This window comes from Pelecanus crispus, chromosome 1, assembly GCF_030463565.1.
Source record: "Pelecanus crispus isolate bPelCri1 chromosome 1, bPelCri1.pri, whole genome shotgun sequence".
NCBI lineage: Eukaryota > Metazoa > Chordata > Aves > Pelecaniformes > Pelecanidae > Pelecanus > Pelecanus crispus.
In genome coordinates this window covers 21,703,753-21,723,482 of record NC_134643.1, presented here as the reverse complement: position 1 = coordinate 21,723,482, position 19,730 = coordinate 21,703,753, and the positions used below count along the sequence as shown (strand labels likewise).

At 40.7% G+C, this 19,730-nt stretch overlaps 1 protein-coding gene across 1 annotated transcript; it reads right to left on the bottom strand.

Moving 5' to 3' along the window:
- Positions 1 to 5,192: 5,192 nt before the first annotated feature.
- CRELD2 (CRELD disulfide isomerase 2) lies at positions 5,193 to 19,148 on the bottom strand. Its single transcript, XM_075725037.1, has 10 exons — positions 18,993 to 19,148; positions 17,723 to 17,805; positions 16,581 to 16,691; positions 13,541 to 13,632; positions 12,349 to 12,525; positions 10,963 to 11,061; positions 8,649 to 8,726; positions 7,759 to 7,854; positions 6,761 to 6,901; positions 5,193 to 5,251 (listed from the first exon to the last, which is right to left on the bottom strand). Exons 1-10 carry the CDS (start codon positions 19,146 to 19,148, stop codon positions 5,193 to 5,195), a joined length of 1,092 nt encoding a protein of 363 aa, XP_075581152.1.
- Between the last annotated feature and the right edge of the window lie 582 nt (positions 19,149 to 19,730).

Below are 19,730 nucleotides of genomic sequence, written 5' to 3'. Positions count from 1 at the left end.
AAACCAAACCCAACCCCAAAACAACTGACCCCCTCCCCCCCCAAAAAACCCCACACAAACCAACCCCCCCACACACATACACCTAAAACAACAAACAAACTTGTATGAACTCTTTTCTTTTGATGTGTGGCCAGATGTAGCCTTCCCCATCCAGTTGTTAGTTAACCTCATGGTTAGAGCATTCTCAGAAAGCAAGGAAAATAAATCCAGGTCTAGGTCTCTTACCTCCCAGCAGATTATCCCAGGATATTCTTCTATGTTCCAGAATCTTGGTTTAAGAGGTCTAAATTCAACAGGACTGACAGCAACTCTCCCCCTCGCCCCCAAGAAATTCAACAAAGACAGGGCAATAAGGACACGCCTGTTATCTCAACTGCTTTACATGTAGCTATGTGTGCCACAAAGAACAATCAGTAGACTAGAAATTAAGTTTTAACATTCCAGTCCTGCAAGAGGAAATATTAACTTGAATATCGTTTTTAAAAAAAGTTAAAATCAAGACAAAAAGGCTACAAAAAAGAGGTCTAATGCAACAGAAATACAATTTCAAAGGTACTCTCAAATAAGAAAGAACACCTAATACACTAGCGCGAGAGAGACTATTACATTAACATAATTAACATCTAATTCTAAGAGAAATCTGAGAAAAAAAACAAGATCTTTGCAAACATATTTGAGCTCTATCCACAGATCATATCTGGATTAACATTGGAACTGAAAACAGAAAGTTAGACATGGTGTGAAGTTGCTAAAAAAGATGAGGAAAATTCCATTTTATTCCAAGGATGAAAAAAAAGCACAGATAGTTGCTTTGAAAAACATCAGAAGTTTCCTTTCAGAACAGATTAAAATATAAACTCAGAAAATAACCCATGGCAGAGCGATAGACAGAGGGAAGGAAAGGTAGGGGTATCAGGATGTCAGCTAGGACCATCATGGAGAACTGTCTTTTATGTTATTGCTATATATGATCCAGGACTGCTTGGGGGTTTTTTAAAGGGTTTTTTTTTTTTGTTTTTCCTCCCCATGCATTCTTTTCAATTAGTCCCTTGTTAAGGCAAACTTGAATCATTCGTATGCCTAACCTTGTGCTGTATTCAGAATGGTCTGAAAGCAACTTGAAGGGCAGGGTGCACCCTGTTTGCCAGGGAGAATTGGTTTAACATATGCACATAGTGCTGTATACACTAGAGCTTAACACTCAAAATGTGATCTGGTGATACTCACAACTCTTGGTGCTTTTTCAACTTGCAAACGTTAGCTCAGAGGTAATGACAACCGCCCAACTGAAGAGTACCTCTCCCATACATACTAGGACAATGTATGATCAGGCCCCATCAATCACAAAAGGAAAAAATTGCGTTGTGTTCGTACAGTATATCCCATATATTTTAGTGACCCGTGTCCTGATCTTGTCTATAACCTATGGGCTTCAGCACCTCTCCTGAGAAAGAAGATAGTGATTTGAACCCTTTCAGGCAATCTCTGACTTCCTGAATTACCTAAATCATCAAGTTATTCTGCAAAAGGGACTTCTTTTACCCTATTTATGAATAGAGGGTATTATAATTTGCAGAGAACTTAATGTCTGATAGACATGCTGGGAATTTACACCAAAGAATAAATTCATTATTAGGTCCCAACGCTCAGATGAAAACATTTCAGCACATACTTTGATTCCTAATTTTAGACACTGCAAGAGGATTGTGGTATACATGCTGCATACCCGAGACTGCTTTCCTGGCCTTGTTTAGAGCTTTAATTGAAAGATGCAGGTCTGTACGTTTGCTTGTTCCTGGAAAGTGTTCCTGGACCTTCTGTGGAGTCCAACTATAACATACCAGAGAACCTTGTCCTTTAAAGTGCCTAGATGGTATGGAATAGCGTATTCCCCATCGCAAAAAAGTGCTTAGTCTTAGGTCAAGAAACCCCAAAGAAGTGGCAAGACAAACTAGCAAAAGAGATGCTGGTTTTAGTTTGATACCACACAGTATCAAGTTTACAGAGTAACAGGTGTGAATCTGGAAGTTCAAGGTTCACCTTGGTATTTATGACAAAAGTACCTAACCAACACTTCACTAAGGCACAAATCTTGTTTGATGGATATCTCAGATCACTTCTGAAGTATTTAGCAACATAGTCATACAGTTTGACATGAGACCTGTAATTCCAGGCAACCGTAAGTACAAAGTCTTGTACTACATAACCAGATCTCCTTACAATCTAATGAAAAAATTAAATGGGAACAGCTCATTTTTTTTAGCACTAAGCTGTTAACACATACAGTAGAAAGCATTCACATCCTGGACTGGTTTGGTTAACGCAAAACACTAACTTCATTGCCAGTTTCTGCTAATCAGTTTAAATCCTGCTCCCCCACGCCCTTCATTCTGATTATGAGGGGCAAAACCCAAGACAACTGAGTCTAATCCCCACTCTGTTCAAGGCAGAGGGGAAAAAAAACCCCAAAGAATAAACTCAGTCAAAACAATTTTTAGTTCCAACCTCTAAAACAGAGAAGTAATTACAGTCTGAAGTAGCAAAATGAGGATGCAGAATAAAACAAGAGGACTAACTCTTTAGAAACTCAGCACTGAGAGGGCATGAGGCGTGTTAAATATTTATCAGGTACATAACTTGGTCAATATTCCTTCAGAGAAAGCTCTAAATATTTGAATTCACCTTTCTGGACCCCTGACTTACCAAGTCTATCCACAATAATTTAATGCAGAGCAATAGGTGCTAATAATTGGGCGGGGGGTGTGTGTGCGGGGAATGGGAGGATTGAAGAAAAAGATACTAGTGACTTCTAATACCCAGGTACTGCTTCCACATGTTTCCTAGGGAACAGCACTCTGATGGTTCTACTGTGGTAATGGAAAGCTGACAGCATTATTCTCTGGAACTGAAAACCAATTTGGTTATATCAGACTACTCACATTACTTTTGTGGGCCAGGCTAGGAAGAGGTTTCTCTTCTCTATCACCAGAGAAAAAAAAATTCTTCAAGTTTTTGTTTTTCATTACTTCATCCCAGATTTGAGCTTAACTAGGACCAATTCAGTTAGGGCTTTTTGTCCAGAGGTTGGGGGGCAGGGAGGAAATGGAAAGCAAATGTTTCCACAATGTATTTAAGGACATCATCAGGTATGCCCCAGAGTCCCAAACAACTTGAAGGGAACTCAAAATAGCAGTTTCTTCATATGAGGAAGCATTATTTCAGGCTTGAAACATAAATAGAAGAGTTTGTACTGGAGAAACAATTCCCTTGAGTTTGAGTTGATGGTAGTTTCTAAAGATACTGACATTTCATGTTAATAGTAACAAGGACCATTTGGACCATCATCTGGAACACCTGGGAGTTAAGTGTCAATGACTGAGCAACAAAGACAAGCTACACTCCTGTAAGATCCTTGAGACCTAATATTACCTACACCTGTACTAAAATACACTAAAGATCCTGGAGTTGTACTTGCTGTGCTCCCCTAACTGCCTAGTTTTTCCTCATTTTAATTTAGCACTTAAATACACCACCTACCCTACAACTTGAAAGACAGGTAACATATAGGCCCATCTCTGGCAATTACAGCTGACAAAGCACTGAAGTTTTCAGACTGGCAAATTAAGAAACATCTAGCTATAATAGCCGAAGGAAAATAACTTAAAACTGTTACAGATACTTTAATACCATTGGGTATTTAAACTACAGGACAAAAGATCAGCTTAGTTTTTAACATAAGAATCCAACAGAATCCTTTTTTGTACAATATTCACATAAATATCTATTGCACATACAAATCCTACATGCACTGTTCACAAACGGAACTGTGACTTAGTCTGAACAAAGTCGTCTTCAGAATTACACAGGTGTTTGGCCTTCACTGCTCAACAGGTCAATTCTATTCATACCCTTATTTCCACTTACCTCAGGGCACTGTTTATAACAACTTCTTCATAGCCAAGCCTATGCTATGCACTTTTTAGCTGCATTCTGTAATCCCTCTTTATGCTCCCTGTATCCACCACCGCAATGTATTCCAAACTTTACTTTACTTTCCATCAGAGCTTTAAACACTGTACCTGGATGGCCCTTAGCTTATTTATAGCTGCGGTGGTCCTGCAGAATATACCAATTCTAGCTCTTATGCTTGCCTTTAAGCTTAGCGACAACACGTAGGAAGTTGTGCTTATGCTATGCTTATTAGCTTTCACTACAGTCTGTGCCATTTCAGAGGGAAAGTCATGTATTCATCAGTTCTAGAGAGTACTTGCATAACTGTGAGCCACTGAGTGCAGGCATTAGCCAAACGTACTTTTCATCACTGTATAAACTAGGTTACATACTTAATGCAAGCACCTGGAAGAAAGACTTGTCTACCTACATTTGGAAAATTGTTTAAGTTTGATGTAAGTCTTCCTTTAGAGGAAAGTGTACGTGTGGGTTTTTTGTTGGGTTTTTCTTCCCATACCTCCCTCTGCCCCCCATACATTCCAGCACAACTGAGTGCTGGAATTCAGTGCTGAACTGAAATACGGTGCTTACAAGGTTCTGGGGTTTTGTTTTTGTGGTTCTTTTGGGTTTTGGGTTTTTTTTTTTTTTCTTTTTTTCCTCCACTGCTTAAATGAAAAATAGACATGACAACACAGCAAGGTACTAACATCTTAAAAATTTTTAAGGCACATTCCAACAAAATAAACTTTTATTGAATGCAGTATTAGGCATTCTATTTTGTTTAAGGGAACAGTGCTTCCCCCGTAAAGAGATTCCCTTTGACAATTTCTAAAAGCTGTATTTCAGTTACAGAAATATTTCTCATGTCAAGAAACACCAAACTTCAGTCTAAATTTTTCTTGAATTATGAAGTGCAACTATGCCCTTCCAAATGATGATAGTTTTCCGTAGGCACTAGAATGAGAAACCTGCAAATTGTTTACAATTGCTGGGTACAATGTTATGTTAATTCAAATTTCATACTAACCCACCTACAGTGTTGTTCTTGAAGAATTATATAAAAAGTGGCATTTAAAAATAAAGAAATGCAGCTTAAAGAGCAGTTTATCATCATTTAAAAAAAAAAAATCTTAATCGCAACCTGCATATTAAATACCATTTCCACAATATGTCAGCTAGCACAGGCTTAGTCCAATAATTTAAAACTTTAGATAGGAATGTCTTTTGGTTCTGAATGCAGATCATAAATCATCATGTCCAGAAGGTGAAGGCTCAGTTGTTTCACTTTCTACTTCCTCTCCTGTGAAATTAAGTATCATAATTAAAATACAAATGTATTATATCATACAGTTTTTGACATTAGGAATTTTTTAAAGAGAAATCCAAATCAACATATTTATCAAAACCAGAGAAGCAATAAAGCCATACAAAAGAGCCGTTTGCACCATCCTCCTAGTCTAAGTTTTTTTTTTTACTAGATGCAAACAAAACTTTTCAAATAAACTGGTATGATATTGTTAGCGGAAGAAAAAAGCAGCACAGCTATTTCTACACCAAGCTTTTGTTTTCAGCTATTCACAGTGAACTTTCTCCTTTCCACATGACCTGTCAGAAGAAATTCTGGTATTTGAAAACAAAAAGTAAGTATTACTCAGAATTATTTTCTGTACTGTAAACTGCCCAGTTCGGATGTTAAAACAGCCTTTAAAAAAGCAGGGCAATTTTATTATATTAGTAAAAGTATTTATCTAAGAAAAAAAGCTAAGCCAATTTGTCAACTTCTCATTTGCTTTTATTCCCATAAAATGTCAGGCCACATAAAAAAACATAGTAACTGATATCCTGAGTATCTGCACAGGAAAAGCACATAACTGATTTTAAAGGACTAATGAACAGTGAGTAGTGAGTATAAGGCCTGAACTGAATGGCCTTGAGTAGCAATACTACATAGATCTTTACAACTTATTAGTACAAGATGTAAAGCAGCTGAGGGGCCGGGGAGGTGGGGGAAGAGAAAAAAAACCAAACAAGCTAAGAGGTAGAAAGAAAATAAAGGTACGAAACTGAGTGTCTCTCATCTATTCTCCTACAACCTTTATTGCAAAATAATCTTGTCTTTCACTTTGGAATTGTAAAAAAAGCCTAGATAGAAGAATGAAACACTAATGAACGCAATTCTGCCCATAATGTGTCATGCATCCTACAGTGAATAACACTTAAACTGTACCTTCAGTCAAGAAATTCAAGTCAAGCTAAACAGTTCCCTACTACTGAAAGATGAATGTCTTCTCCATATTCACCTTCACACCAGCTCTGGCACTTTTGTGATCACAAAATAAACAAGTTCAGCTTGCTCATCCAGCAAAAAGAATTCTGCTTAATTTTCTGACACTTCAGTGAGTTGAAGCAGCTTGCATGTGATCAGATAAACCCTTATGTCGTTATAATTAATGACAAAGGAAAAAAAGCGGGGGGGGGAGGAAGACCTCCTTTTTATGATAGCAGTAATTTGCTAGTTCACTTTGTGTAATGAAGCCAGACACTGAAGTGACTAACCTTGAGTTAAGCAACAAAATATCAACACAAGAACAGGATGTTTAAAAAAATCCACTGTCTTTAAGCAAGAAAACGTGCATGCCAGAATGTGGCCTACACCACAAACTACTTGACACAGACCACAGCTGTAGGAAGATGAGAAATTATACAGAACAGTTTACAAGCGACTAGACCCTTAGATAGAGATACACCTCCAAGTTGTTGATCTAGCAGATTTTAAAAAAAAAAAAAAAGTCATTGAAAAGCCACTTGCCTGTTTTTACAGTTTGAACACACGTTCCATCCTTATCTTCAAACCCTTCTGAACATACACACTTGTAACTACCTGAAGTATTAACACAGTCTTGATTCTCTTTCATGCAGACCTTTTCAGGAAGGTTACATTCATCTATATCTAGAGATAGGATAGGGAAAGAAAGAGTCCACTGCTGTTAGTTTGTTATAAAACTTATTTGTGCTCAGTCATATAAACAAAATTCTTTTCAAATATGAACAACACTGAGGAGAACAATGCTGCTGCAATAGATTTAACTTCTGTTAAAATAATCTGTTACGGTTCTTCATGATTTAGACTGTGTTTCAAATTTATTCAGATGGTACTGGGTTTTTCTATGTTTTGCAGGCCCCCATGTGGGGAAATGAATTACGCAATGGCACTTGTCTTAACCTACTGAAGATTTTCCATAGTCATTTTCTACTGATGCCATCAAAGTACAACTAAAGGGAAAGGAGCCTGTAAATACTACATCATCATAGTTAACAGCTAGTTAAGATTGTGCGTACCTGCTGCTCTTCCCCACAGAGCAGCTCTAATTTCACTCTTTTTACTATCATTTCTCATGTTATAATTCACTATGAGTTAATATCATTTGAACTTGGACATTAATTAACAGAAAGAGAACAGAATCCACATTGCATTCCTGCCTTTCTGTTACAAAATGAATAGATGCACACTTCTAGTGAAGTGGTAGATAACTGACAAGAGACTCATGTATTTGTTTCCTGAACCCACTATAAAATACTTTGTTCCTTTTGTAGCAGTGTTTCACCTATAAGCCTTGTAATGCATATTAGCTCAATAATATAAAGGAAGTTAGAAAGTCTTTGCTGCTAATACCAGAACAACCGGATTCATTCTGATAGGATTGAAAACTGAAGCAGACAAATGCAGATGTACTTAACAGCTCCTCAGCGTGCCTAACCAAGAGCGAGCTAACTGGTGTTCTACCATGTATTGCCAAATCCACCAACCTGTACACTTTTCATCTTCTTTCGTGTATCCAGATGCGCAGGTCTTACACTTGTCAGAACCTTCCCCTGTGCAACCTACGCAGCTGGCATCACATGCTAAAGATAAAATATTTTAAGCATAAAAATTTATATATCTGAGGTTTTAAGTACCACCCTTAAAGTCAGTCAGCTTACCCACACAAGAAATCATAGACTCGTAGAATGGTTTGGGGTGGGAAGGGACTTTAAATATCATCTCGTTCCAACCCCCCTGCCATGGGCACACCTTCCACTAGATGAGGTTGCTCAAAGCCCCATCCAACCTGGCCTTGAACACTTCCAGGGAGGGGGCATCCACATGTTCTCTGGACAACCTGTTCCAGTGTCTCATCACCCTCACAGTAAAGAATTTCTTCCTAATATCTAATCTAAATCTACCCTCTTTCAGTTTTAAACCGTTACCTCTCATCCTATCGCTACACTCCCTGATACAGTCCCTCCCCATCTCTTCTGTAGGCCCCCTTTAAGTACTGGAAGGCTGCTCTAAGGTCTCCCTGGAGCCTTCTCTTCTCTAGGCTAAACCACCCCAGTTCTCTCAGCCTGTCCTCATAAGGGAGGCGCTCCAGCCCCCGATCATCTTTGTGGCCCTCCTCTGGACCCACTCGAGCAGGTCCATGGCTTCTATGCTGGGGGCCCCAGAGCTGAACACAGTACTCCAGGTGGGGTCACACAAGAGGGGAGTAGAAATAACCAGAAATCTCTTGCTTTCCTCCTAAGATAGGTCTAAAGCCTCATCCTCCCCATGCCCAGTCAGGACCAATCACGTTGTACTAAAAGCCTGGTATCGCGCCCTTTCTGGCATCAGATGAGGATTCTAGATGACAAAGTACAACAGCATATTAAGAAGAAACCTTTGCATGAGAAGGATCCATCTGTGTTCAAACAATACTGGTGATCTTTGCAAGGAGAAGCAGCACACTCATCTAAATCTGAAAGTTAAAAAGCAACAAGTTACCTAAGATAGTAGTCATGATTAAATAGCCAGATTAATACTTGAATGCTATGCTTTGAGATTTTGAAAGAACTGGCCCACAGAAGCTATAAACTTAAACTGACTGCATTGAGAGTAGTTGTTACAATGAGTTCAGGAGCAGATATGCAACATGTTAGACATAAAAGTAACATGGGAACATATACTGTTTTGTTCAGCTTAAACTTACATTAAGGAATCAAAACTGATGCTCAGAAGATGTTTTGTGATGACAATAACAGACATATCAGAAATTCAAGAGCTCAAATTAAATGAAACTTCCAGAATACCTGCCATCCTTGACATTTTCAAGTCAGTGTTTTGCATATATTTATGCTTTTTATGCAAATAGCATAACAAATAAGCAGACAGACTACTCTTCTGGAATACTGTTGATTTCTCTACTCCTATATTACTGTCCTGGTTTCGGCTGGGATAGAGTTAATTTTCTTCCTAGTAGCAGGCATAGTGCTGTGTTTTGGATTTAGTAGGAGAAGAATGCTGATAACACACTGATGTTTTTAGTTGTTGCTAAGTACTGCTTATGCTAGTCAAGGACTTGTCAGCTTCCCATGCTCTGCCAGGTGCACAAGAAACTGGGAGGGGGCACAGCCAGAATAGTTGATCCAAACTGACTAAAGGGCTATTCCATACCATGTGACGTCATGCTCAGTATAGAAACAGGGGGGCGGTTCGCTGGGGAGCAGCGATCGCTGCTCGGGAACTGTCTGGGTATCGGTCGGAGGGTGGTGAGCAATTGCATTGTGCATCACTTGCTGTGTATATTGTTATTATTATTATCACTATTATTATATTGTTATTATTATCATTACTATTTTACTTTATTTCAATTATTAAACTGTTCTTATCTCAACCCAGGAGTGTTTCTCACTCTTACTCCTCCGATTCTCTCCCCCATCCCATCGGGGTAGGGGGAGTGAGCGAGCAGCTGCGTGGTGCTTAGTTGCTGGCTGGGGCTAAACCACGACAAATTACCAAGCTATTTTAAAGTATTAAAAAAAAAATTACACAAATGCACACACATACAACACTTCGTTTTCTACACAAAGCAAATTGGAGAAAGCCAAGTTATGGTTAGGATTAGTCAAGCTGAAAACCAGTTCTACCTGGGAAGTTAAAACATACTAGCCTTGTGATTCCAAGGAAAGGGCACAGCAGTACTCACAACTAAAAAATTCATACAGAGAAAGGCTATTTCAGTCCCCTTGCTGTCTATCTCATCCTGTTGCTGCAGACATCATTCCTACCAACTATTCAGTTAATTTATACTTGATCAGTTACAATAATTATTTGGAAAAAACCCATCTGTACAGAAAACAATACTGGAGCATCTTAAAAATGCTTTTGGAGCATTCAACAGTTGCCTAAGCAGGTATCGCAGGAGCTGTAATTCAAATCCTAGTTCTCATTAGCACTTTTAGAAAGAAGCAGTGTTCACATAATTTCTAAGATACTGTTTCTAGACATTATGTTAAGGGTCTTTAACTGGTCAAATTCAACCAGAATGTGTTACTGTCCCCCTAGTGCATTCCTGCATTGGGAATATTTTTAGTATTTGAGTTTTTCCTTAAGTATTTCATACGTATCTCCTCATAAACCAAGAGAAATGCTAAGCTAGAAATAGGTAAGAGATTAATGGAAACCCTGAGCTTGATCTCTCCTGATAGTTCTCTCCAATAATAGGAAAAGTTAGTATGCCTGACTTTTAGTGAAATGTTTGAACTCTATTAGGGTTGAGCATTTATAAACATACAGTAACATGAAGACAACTGTGCAGTTACTAAAAAAATATGTAGATAAGCTGACAGAAATCTTCCAGTTGACAAAATAGTTCAAATCAAGAGCAGGGCACTGTTTAGTGTTCATGTAAACACAAAACCTATGTCTTAAAAGGAACAAACACCCTACTTGCTGCTACCAGTATTCCACTAAACTAAAAAGATACACTGTGAACAGTTTGATAGAGACAACTATAACCACCAGGCGACGAGTGGGAAGGAAATACTGCTTTCCTGCAATATGAAACAAGTTCGGAAGACAGAGAGTACAAACTATAGAAATCTAAACTGACAGAACATTTCCATAAAATACAATAAAACTCAATGTGATGTCATCTAATCTCACTAGCCAATGTTGCTACAAAACCTGTTTGAAGTCTACCAAGCATTACTCACCCACACAAGCTGCTTCTTCATTTTTAATCCAGCCTTCTTTACAGTCTTGGCAGTCCTTGTTACTTGAACCGGTACAAGTTTTACAGGCAGCGTGGCAGGCTGAGATAAGAGAAAACTACAATCTGAGCTTTGTTGAGAGATTCCAAGACAAGTATGGGCACACAAATTCTCAAAGAAAACCTTATTTAGGATTCACTGGAACCTATCATATTTTAGTAGCTTGACCCTCCCATTCACAGAATTAAATCTTGACTTTATGGAGACATCATTTACAAAAACGCAGCTCTATCCTAACAAGAAAAAAAAAAAACCCACCCACCAAGAAACAAACCACAAAACCCAACCCCCCCAAAAAAACCTGGAAGCCAAAACTGGCAATTAGTCATCTGCACCATTTAAAACAGTGCCATAAAATTCTAGCGACTAGGAGTGGCAGGTCCAATTTCCAAAATATTTGGGAAGAGGAGATCCAGAAGGTAAACTTTGCTGAGCCACTCAGGGTTGGGACAACAGTTTAAACACCAGACTCACCACTCCCACCTAACAAATCCTCAGACTGCTTCATTTGCAACTAGCTATGAGAGCAATGTGTGAAGTGATACTAGTCTGAAGAACTTCACAAGGAAACATACTAGAAATTCAGTTGTATATGCATATTATATATATTTTTATAAATATATATTACACACATATATAACACCTAATATATAACATATGCATGTTATATGTTGTAACATAAAACAAATCATACACAAGAATTACTACACAGCTGGACAAAAAACCAACATAGATCATGTTGAAAAACAATCACATTAGAGCCCATGGTCAGGATTTAGTTGCTGCAGAAATCTCATTCAAGATGTAAAAACAGATGAAAATCTGACAAACTGGAAAAGTTTATTCCTATGACCTGACTTTGTTTCAAAATTAAGCTTAGACATACTTAACTGGAATCTATGTAGCCTACAGTAGAGATCAGCTGTTTCCATGCCCATTTACTCCAGTTAAGCTTACCTGAGACATAAGTAAAACCTAGCTTTCAAAGTATGCAGCAATTTCAGCTCAAGGTTTTTGTACAGTACTTGGGGGGTGGGGGGCAAAGCTTGGTTTCCCCTCCCGCCTCCCTCATGACATAGATGAATCCTGCTTCCTAATTGAAAGCGGGCATGTGGTGGGGTGGTGGTGGATCAAGGGCAACCTGGAGACATGACTTAGGAAGACCTTAGAATTCCACCAAACTGACTGATGTGTCATTTATGGCTAAAGCTGAATGACCAAACTGTAACTATTTTTTGTTTTTACATTTGTCAGTTTAAATTGTTTCTAGTTTCGTGTAAAAAACCTGAAGACGACAAAGATCTAAGCATGTGTCAAAGACTTTGTTACCTGTACAAACAGAATGAGTCTCATTTCTCAAGGTACTGAAGTAACCATTAGAACAGTCCAAACAAAAATCTCCTGTATACTCCTTGTTACAGCTACACGAGCCATCTCCACCTCGGGTACCGTCACCATCACAGTGGCCATTTCCATGGCAAGGTCTTTCCGATCCACCTTGACAAGCTAAAAAGGATCAAAAATACTTTTAAATCAGATGTTTAAGGAAATAACTTCTTATTCACAGCCACAAGCACCTGAAGTCCCTCCCTGTTCACAGACAGTTAAAAAAAACAAAACAAAACTAAACCAGGATATAATTTCCAAAAACCTTTTTTTCCCTTGAGAGCAACCAAAAGACTTGCAACAAGGAATGCTCAGCAACATATTCAAGTAGAGGAGGAATCAAAACAATCACCAGGAAAGTTCAGTTATAAATTTAATTTTGGGTAAAGACCATGGCTAAGAATTTTATCTATTTTCCTAGCTGAAGTTGGTATCTTTATTTATTCTGGATTCCTGACAATGTTCATACTGCAGTTGGAAAAAATGTACTAGCAATCATTTAGATAAATATTGGGAACTGGCACTTAATTTTTAACAATGTAAGAGGCCAAAGCTGATCTCCAACAAGGTGCAAGGTTTTAGAGATTTACAGATTATACAAACATCAGGGGCCAAAATACTTCCTTTATCACTTTTACATCAAAGACCTTACTTTCATCCAGTTGTCTCCCACCTACTTCTATCCAATTTCTCTCATTGCCTTTTTAACTAGTCCTCAGTTGTGAATTTCTTCATTTAATCCCCAACAGTATTTTCGCCATTTTACTCTTGAAACTGATCAAGGACTGTTGTCTACATAGCTTCTGAAAGGCCACCTAAACAACAGACTTGATGTCACAGAGAGCCTTTAAACATGGGTCAGGTGTGGATGTGAGCATCAGATCAGACGGACTCTGCACATGTAAGCACCTTTGATAGCTTTGTACGTTACTTCATGCCTGGAAAATTTTTTCTTCAGGCAAGATGCTCACAGGGCAGCTACCTAACTATCATGCAGCAGGCAGGTACACACTACACAGAGACTGCTGTCTCACGCAAAATATCATACTTCACATATTTGTCCATGTTATGAAAGACTGAAACTAACAGGTAAAAAGAACATATCTGTTACTGTATTTTTCAAAAGAAAAATTACCAAGGCAATCTGGTCCGTAAGTTCCAGCAGGGCAGCAAACTTCTATTGTTTCTATACAAAACCACTTAAACAAATCAGGATACTTCTTCTTTCTGTATATGAAAGACATTCATTTGTCAATAAAAAGAACCAAGCTTCTTTAAAAGCCAACTCGCAAAACAACCTGCACAATACAGTAGAGAAATCTATTGCACGTTACAGACTAGAAACCTATTTTTTCTGTTCTGAAGATGATCTGATTTCAGGAGCCAATTTCTAGAAGTCGTCCTCCAACTTGAGATGAATTTACCTTTTAAACTACAATACTATTAACAGACTCCACTCAAACTTTATATATTATTGTCCTGGTTTTGGCTGGGATAGAGTTAATTTTCTTCCTCGTAGCAGACATAGTGCTGTGTTTTGGATTTAGTAGGAGAAGAATGCTGATAACACACTGATGTTTTAGTTGTTGCTAAGTACTGCTTATGCTAGACAAAGACTTTTCAGCTTCCCATGCTCTACCAGGTGCACAAGAAACTGGGAGGGGGCACAGCCAGGATAGTTGATGCAAACTGACTAAAGGGCTATTCCATACCATATGACATCATGCTCAGTATAGAAACTGGGGGGGGGTGCTTGGCTGGGGAGCAGCGATCGCTGCTCGGGGACTGGCTGGGTATCGGTCGGTGGGTGGTGAGCAATTGCATTGTGCATCACTTGCTGTGTATATTATTATTGTATTGTTGTTATTATCATTACTATTTTACTTTATTTCAATTATTAAACTGTTCTTATCTCAACCCAGGAGTGCTTCTCACTCTTACTCCTCCGATTCTCTCCCCCATCCCATCGGGGTAGGGGGAGTGAGCAAGCGGCTGCGTGGTGCTTAGTTGCTGGCTGGGGCTAAACCACAACAATTATATTTATGAAAAGTGTGAAATAAGAGCAACCAACAAAATCAATTCATCTTGATACATACACACCCTCCCTTTTTCTTAACACCCTATTTTTAGGGAAGGTTTATATATAGTTTAGATGGTCTTATTTACATCTTACTTTTAAAGATGACTGCTGTGTCTTTATCTCAACTATGCAGAAGATAACCCAGGACAGATTAACATTTGCTCAAATTATTGCCAACCTGATGACAGGGTACCCTTTAAAATTTCTCCTCTTTTTTTAGCATGAATCAAGTATTATTTTAGAAGGAGCTTTTTTAATTTTAACAAGTTAGTTATGTGCTACTCTAGCACTAGCATACACCCCAATTAACAATGAAATTGCTAGATATTATTTTGCAAGCAAGCATGAGGACTACTACAGTTCTGAATGACAATTCACAGATCTCTGTATCACACTGATGCTGAAGTCTCAAAGACTTTAGTAAAGGAAAAGCTTAGATATTCTGTAGCCTGACAGAAGTCTTCAGCAACTCCTGAGGCATGTACAGCTTCTCCTTCTGAAGTACTACGTCTGACCATATTGACTCCCAGGCTCAGGCCCTGAAAAGTAAGCTTACTGAGTACCACATGTAATGTAACAACTTGTGAAAAAAGATCCAAGATATTTATGGACAAAGAAACTGTCTTTGGAAACTGCCACAGAAACTGAATGACATTTGGATATCGCAGGTTAGAGGACAAAAGGCAAAGTTAATAAATTGCACTCAAAAGGTCTATTAAATACAGAAACTTCCCCCCAAAAAAAGTATTTTATAAATGGTTTTGTTTATTTTAGGAAGTCTACTTTGCCAAATTCTCTAGCTTAAGACCCGTTTCTTTCAGTTCTGCAAATTTAACACAAATTTAAGGCTCTGGGTTGCATACCTCACCTTTCTGAAAGGCATGTCCTATTAGAAGTGGCTAAGGAATTCAGACCTCATTGCTCTCTACAGCTTCCCGAGGAAGGGGAGAGGCAGGTGCTGTTCTCTTCTCTCGGGTATCCAGTGATAGGACATGCAGGAATGGCTGAAAGCCATGCCAGGGGAGGTTTAGAATGGACATTAGGAAGCATTTCTTTACCAAGAGGGTGGTCAAACACTAGAACAGGCTTCCTAGAGAGGTGGTCGATGCCCCATGCTTGTCAGTGTTTAAGAGGCATTTGGACAATGCCCTTAACAACATGCTTTAACTCTTCATCAGCCCTGAATTGGTCAGGCAGTTGGAACAGCTCATCATTTTAGGTCCCTTCCAACTTAAATAGTCTATTCTATGCTATGCTATTCTATTTCCTTCAATTGGCATGTTAATGTATACACAATCCTGTATAGTTAGGTAAAAGGATAAAGCAATAAAGCAGTCATTAACAGCAAAGTGGGTTATCAAAAAATCCTTATCCGGTTATGAAATGTTATAATGGCAGTTCACCCTATTGAATTCTAGCTGATTGGGAGTGCTGACAGCCTAAAGTAGTAAAAAAATACTTAGAAGAAACATAATTTGGAATTAAAAAAAGATCTTAAGATATTTAAATACTACAATGCCATCCTTGCTCTAATTACATTATATAATAGTGTATCAAAAACTTAGTTACAACAGCAATCACAGACTAGCTTAGAAGGCAGATAGAAGAGTCAGCTGCTACACCATCATACTCAAGAGATCCAACTTCTAGATTTGTTAGTATCAACTATTTTTTTGATTGCCAGGAGAACAAAATAATGTTTCAGGGGAAAAAAGCAAATAAACAAAAACCCCACAAGAACCAAAGAGTCCCCTGCAGTTTTATGACAAAAGAAAACAAAAAAGGTAATAAACCTCAAAGTTTTCCAATGTCAGTTTGCCTCAACACCTCACTAGTAACTGAGTAGACAGTATATGAGAAGCCAGACTGGATGTTTTGGTACAATACTTCCGGAACTGAAAATAAAAAAGAACACAGTACAGTGGCACATGCTATTAAAAGTCAGTCTGAACCCAGCTGTACCCAATGGCAACTCTTGAAGGATAATGAAGAATTATCCATACTTCTACTGTTCAGGCAGAAGATTAAATATGAGTAGTTCATCCTCTTAGATAGCATCCACACAAAGATCTCCACAAAAAAATTTGATACTTACAGTTTGAACCACCATTTCTCTATATGTTCTTCATGCTCTTCTACCATGTTGTTACATTCAAAGTTACTACTGTCACACAGATTCTCTATGATCTCTACAAGACGAATTTCGCTACAAGCAATGAAGGGAAATCATAAGTTTAAATTAAACATTTGGCACCACTCAAGACATGACAGAGAAGCTACACTTTAGCCTTTACTTTATCTTACTTACTTACTTTATCAGTTTATGGTGTGTTCTGAATTGGTTCCAAAACAAAGCAAATACCAGAATAAAGAACCAATGAACATTACTTCAACCAAAAAAATAAGAAGGATGACCACAAGAACCACTGTGGCCTGCTTGCATTTATTATGTCTGCAGATTGTAGGTTATGATAGAGTGTTAGCTTCCCAGCAAATTCTGAGTGCAGTATGGACTGTTGGACTAGATGATCTTAGAGGTCTTTCCCAACCTTAATGATTCTATTCTGTTCTTCTAAGTTCAACAATAAATTTCATGTATAGTTAATATCTGATACAAGCTTACAAAGCTCACAGTAACTGAGGTTCAGAAATCCCACCCTTACATCTCAGTGCTCTAAGATGACAAAGTTAATTTGAAATTTGGAAGAAAGATACCAGATCACTTTGCTCAGCAATCAAACATATATACAAAAGAGTACAATAATCTGCACCTCTTCTAGTTTTCTGTTTGGCACTGAAATAGTGACGACTCTAGGGAGGAGATATCGCTTTAACTCCAAAACAAATACTGCGGTACTCCACACCTTTTCAGACTATCAGTTAACTACTGACCATTATTCAAGATCATCATTTTAGGACTTTAATGGGTAAATAGAACAATGAATATTTTTATGAATATTTTATGAATAGAAAAAAAAACCTGTGACCAATGATGGTATTAACTTTTGTTGTTTTCAGAAACAAGACAAATAAAGGCATTAATAAGGGGTTTCATCTTCACTGTAATCTTTACTTTACAATGTAACGGCACATTCTAATCAATAAGAATTTAAGGCTTGGACACGTGAAACTTTAGCTGCAACATTCAATACTTAAGTTCCAGACAAACATGGTACAGTGAAGTTACACACAGCAGACATGAAACGTAGCCAAATGAGAAGTACTGAGACAACTTACCTGGACTCGTACTTTGACAGCGTCTTCTCTTCCCAAGCAGTGTTTCCACCACCAAAGTTCTTTTTAGCTGTATCTGCTAATCCCTACAAATGAAAAGTACCAAAAGAATGTAAGCTACGTATGGTTTGTTTCTAACAAAAATTAAGGGCAATACTAAATGCTTATATGAACATTGCAAAAAGCGCCATACAGAAACTTTGGTAAAGCTCTGAAGCTGCGGATCAAGTTGTTAAGTGAAAGAAACAGCTAGTGACACCATGAAAAGTGAGAAAGTGTGGGTTCACATAACATGACTCAATTTTCATAACGCACAAACAAGGCCTTGTCACAGTCTTCATTTATGTCAAAAGACATACACATATGAAACTCGATACCCTTCTCCTTTAAGTTCTCAGGAGCTTTATTAACCAGTTGAACAGGACCTCTACTTCATTCAGTTTTGACAGTAGTTAGCCCAGTCTTCACCACGTTTTAACTTAAACACACAACCATACAACAGGCTAATTCATCGCGATTAGCGCAGCTTCCCCAAGTCACAGCCAATGCCTATCAAATCATACCTTGCAAAAAATCTCCGCAGTTAATGCAATCTACCAAGCCTACAACAGCGGACACACGCACACGAAGGGCATTAAGCATCTGTCACAAGCTGAAGCAGCCCCTTGCTGCCTACATTGAATTTACTGTGTGACATGCAGGACTGCTGCAAGTGACAACAGACGCGGAGTTTTAGGGGATTTTTTCCACCAGCGCTCCCCACGGAGCTGGGCACGCTACAGCCAGCACAGCCAGTCTTTTTGCACTGGAGCACCAGGACAGCTTTGACAGCAGAGCTCGGGGAGCTCTGTGACCTGCCGACCTAAGGACCACGCCGTCACCGAAGCCGGGAGCAAACTGCTGCCGTGTACCGGCTTAACCAGAGACCGACGCTGTCGCCGAGGGAGCCGCCAGCCGCAGCGCTGCCGGCGTTTGGCCGAGCGGCTTTAGGAGCTGCGTGGCGGCGAGCGGGCAGCCCCGGGGGCGCGGACCCGCACCGCGCCGGGCGGCGCCGCCGGCCTTTGGCGGGCCCGGCCCCCCTCTGCCGCTGGCCGGCCCGGAGACCGGGAGCTGCCCCTCAGGGCGGCAGGCGCGGAGCGGCCTGCGCCGCCGCCGCGCCTCGGGCTGCCCGGCGGGACCCCGCGGCCGGCTCGTCGCCGGGGAGCCGCCTCCTGCCGCCCCCACCCCACGGCGAGGCCGCCGCCGCCGCCCTCCCCGCGGCCCCGCCGCCCACCTGGTTGAACCTGTCCACGATGCCCCGGCAGGTGGAGCACGCCAGGCGCCGCCGCTCGCCAGCGCCCAGGGCGGGCGGCAGCAGCAGCAAGAGGGCAGCGCAGAGCGCCACGGCCGCCGGCGCCCGGCCCGGGAGAGGCGCGGGGCCGGGCCGCATGGCGAGGGGAGCCCCGGGGAGACGGAGCGGGGCCGCCGCAGCCGCGGCACCGAGCCCGCCTCAGCGACGGCAGCGCCGGCCGCGCGCAGCGCGCTCGCTCCGCCCCGGCCCCCGTAGCAACCGGCCCGCGAGCTCCATTCAGATTTCCGCGTCAGCCCCACGCACGCTCGGGCCGCGGGCGCCCGTTGGCGGAGGCAGGGGAGCCGGAGGAACGTGGTCCAATCAGCGCCCGCCACGCTCCGGACCAATTGGAGCCCCCCGCGTGCGCAGAGGGCTAAGTGGGGGCGCGGCGGAGCGCTGTCTGAGGAAGCAACGCCCATAGGCCTCGCGCGGCGCCGCCATCATGAGAACGGGCAGGCGCGAGCCCCGCAGGGCCTTCAGCTCCATCCGCCATTTGTATTGGGCAGCCGCCTCGCAGCCCTTTTGCTGGCGGGGGCGTGCTTTGCCCTCACCTAATATGGCTGGCCGGAGCGGTGGTCACGTGGGCGTGGGGCCGTCTCCCAACCCCCCCCCCCTCGCCTCCCGCCGCCGGCCCCCTCCTGCCGGCGCCCTCTGCGGGGCGGCCACGTGGACGCCCGGGCG

Excerpts from the sequence above, each read along its gene's own strand:
- CRELD2 (XM_075725037.1), bottom strand. The coding sequence starts at position 19,148 with ATGCGGCCCGGCCCCGCGCCTCTCCCGGGCCGGGCGCCGGCGGCCGTG. Across the intron at positions 16,692-17,722 it reads CTGTCAAAGTACGAGTCCAG|CGAAATTCGTCTTGTAGAGA; the intron begins GTAAGTTGTCTC and ends CATTGCTTGTAG. Across the intron at positions 12,526-13,540 it reads TTACGGACCAGATTGCCTTG|CTTGTCAAGGTGGATCGGAA; the intron begins GTAATTTTTCTT and ends GATCCTTTTTAG.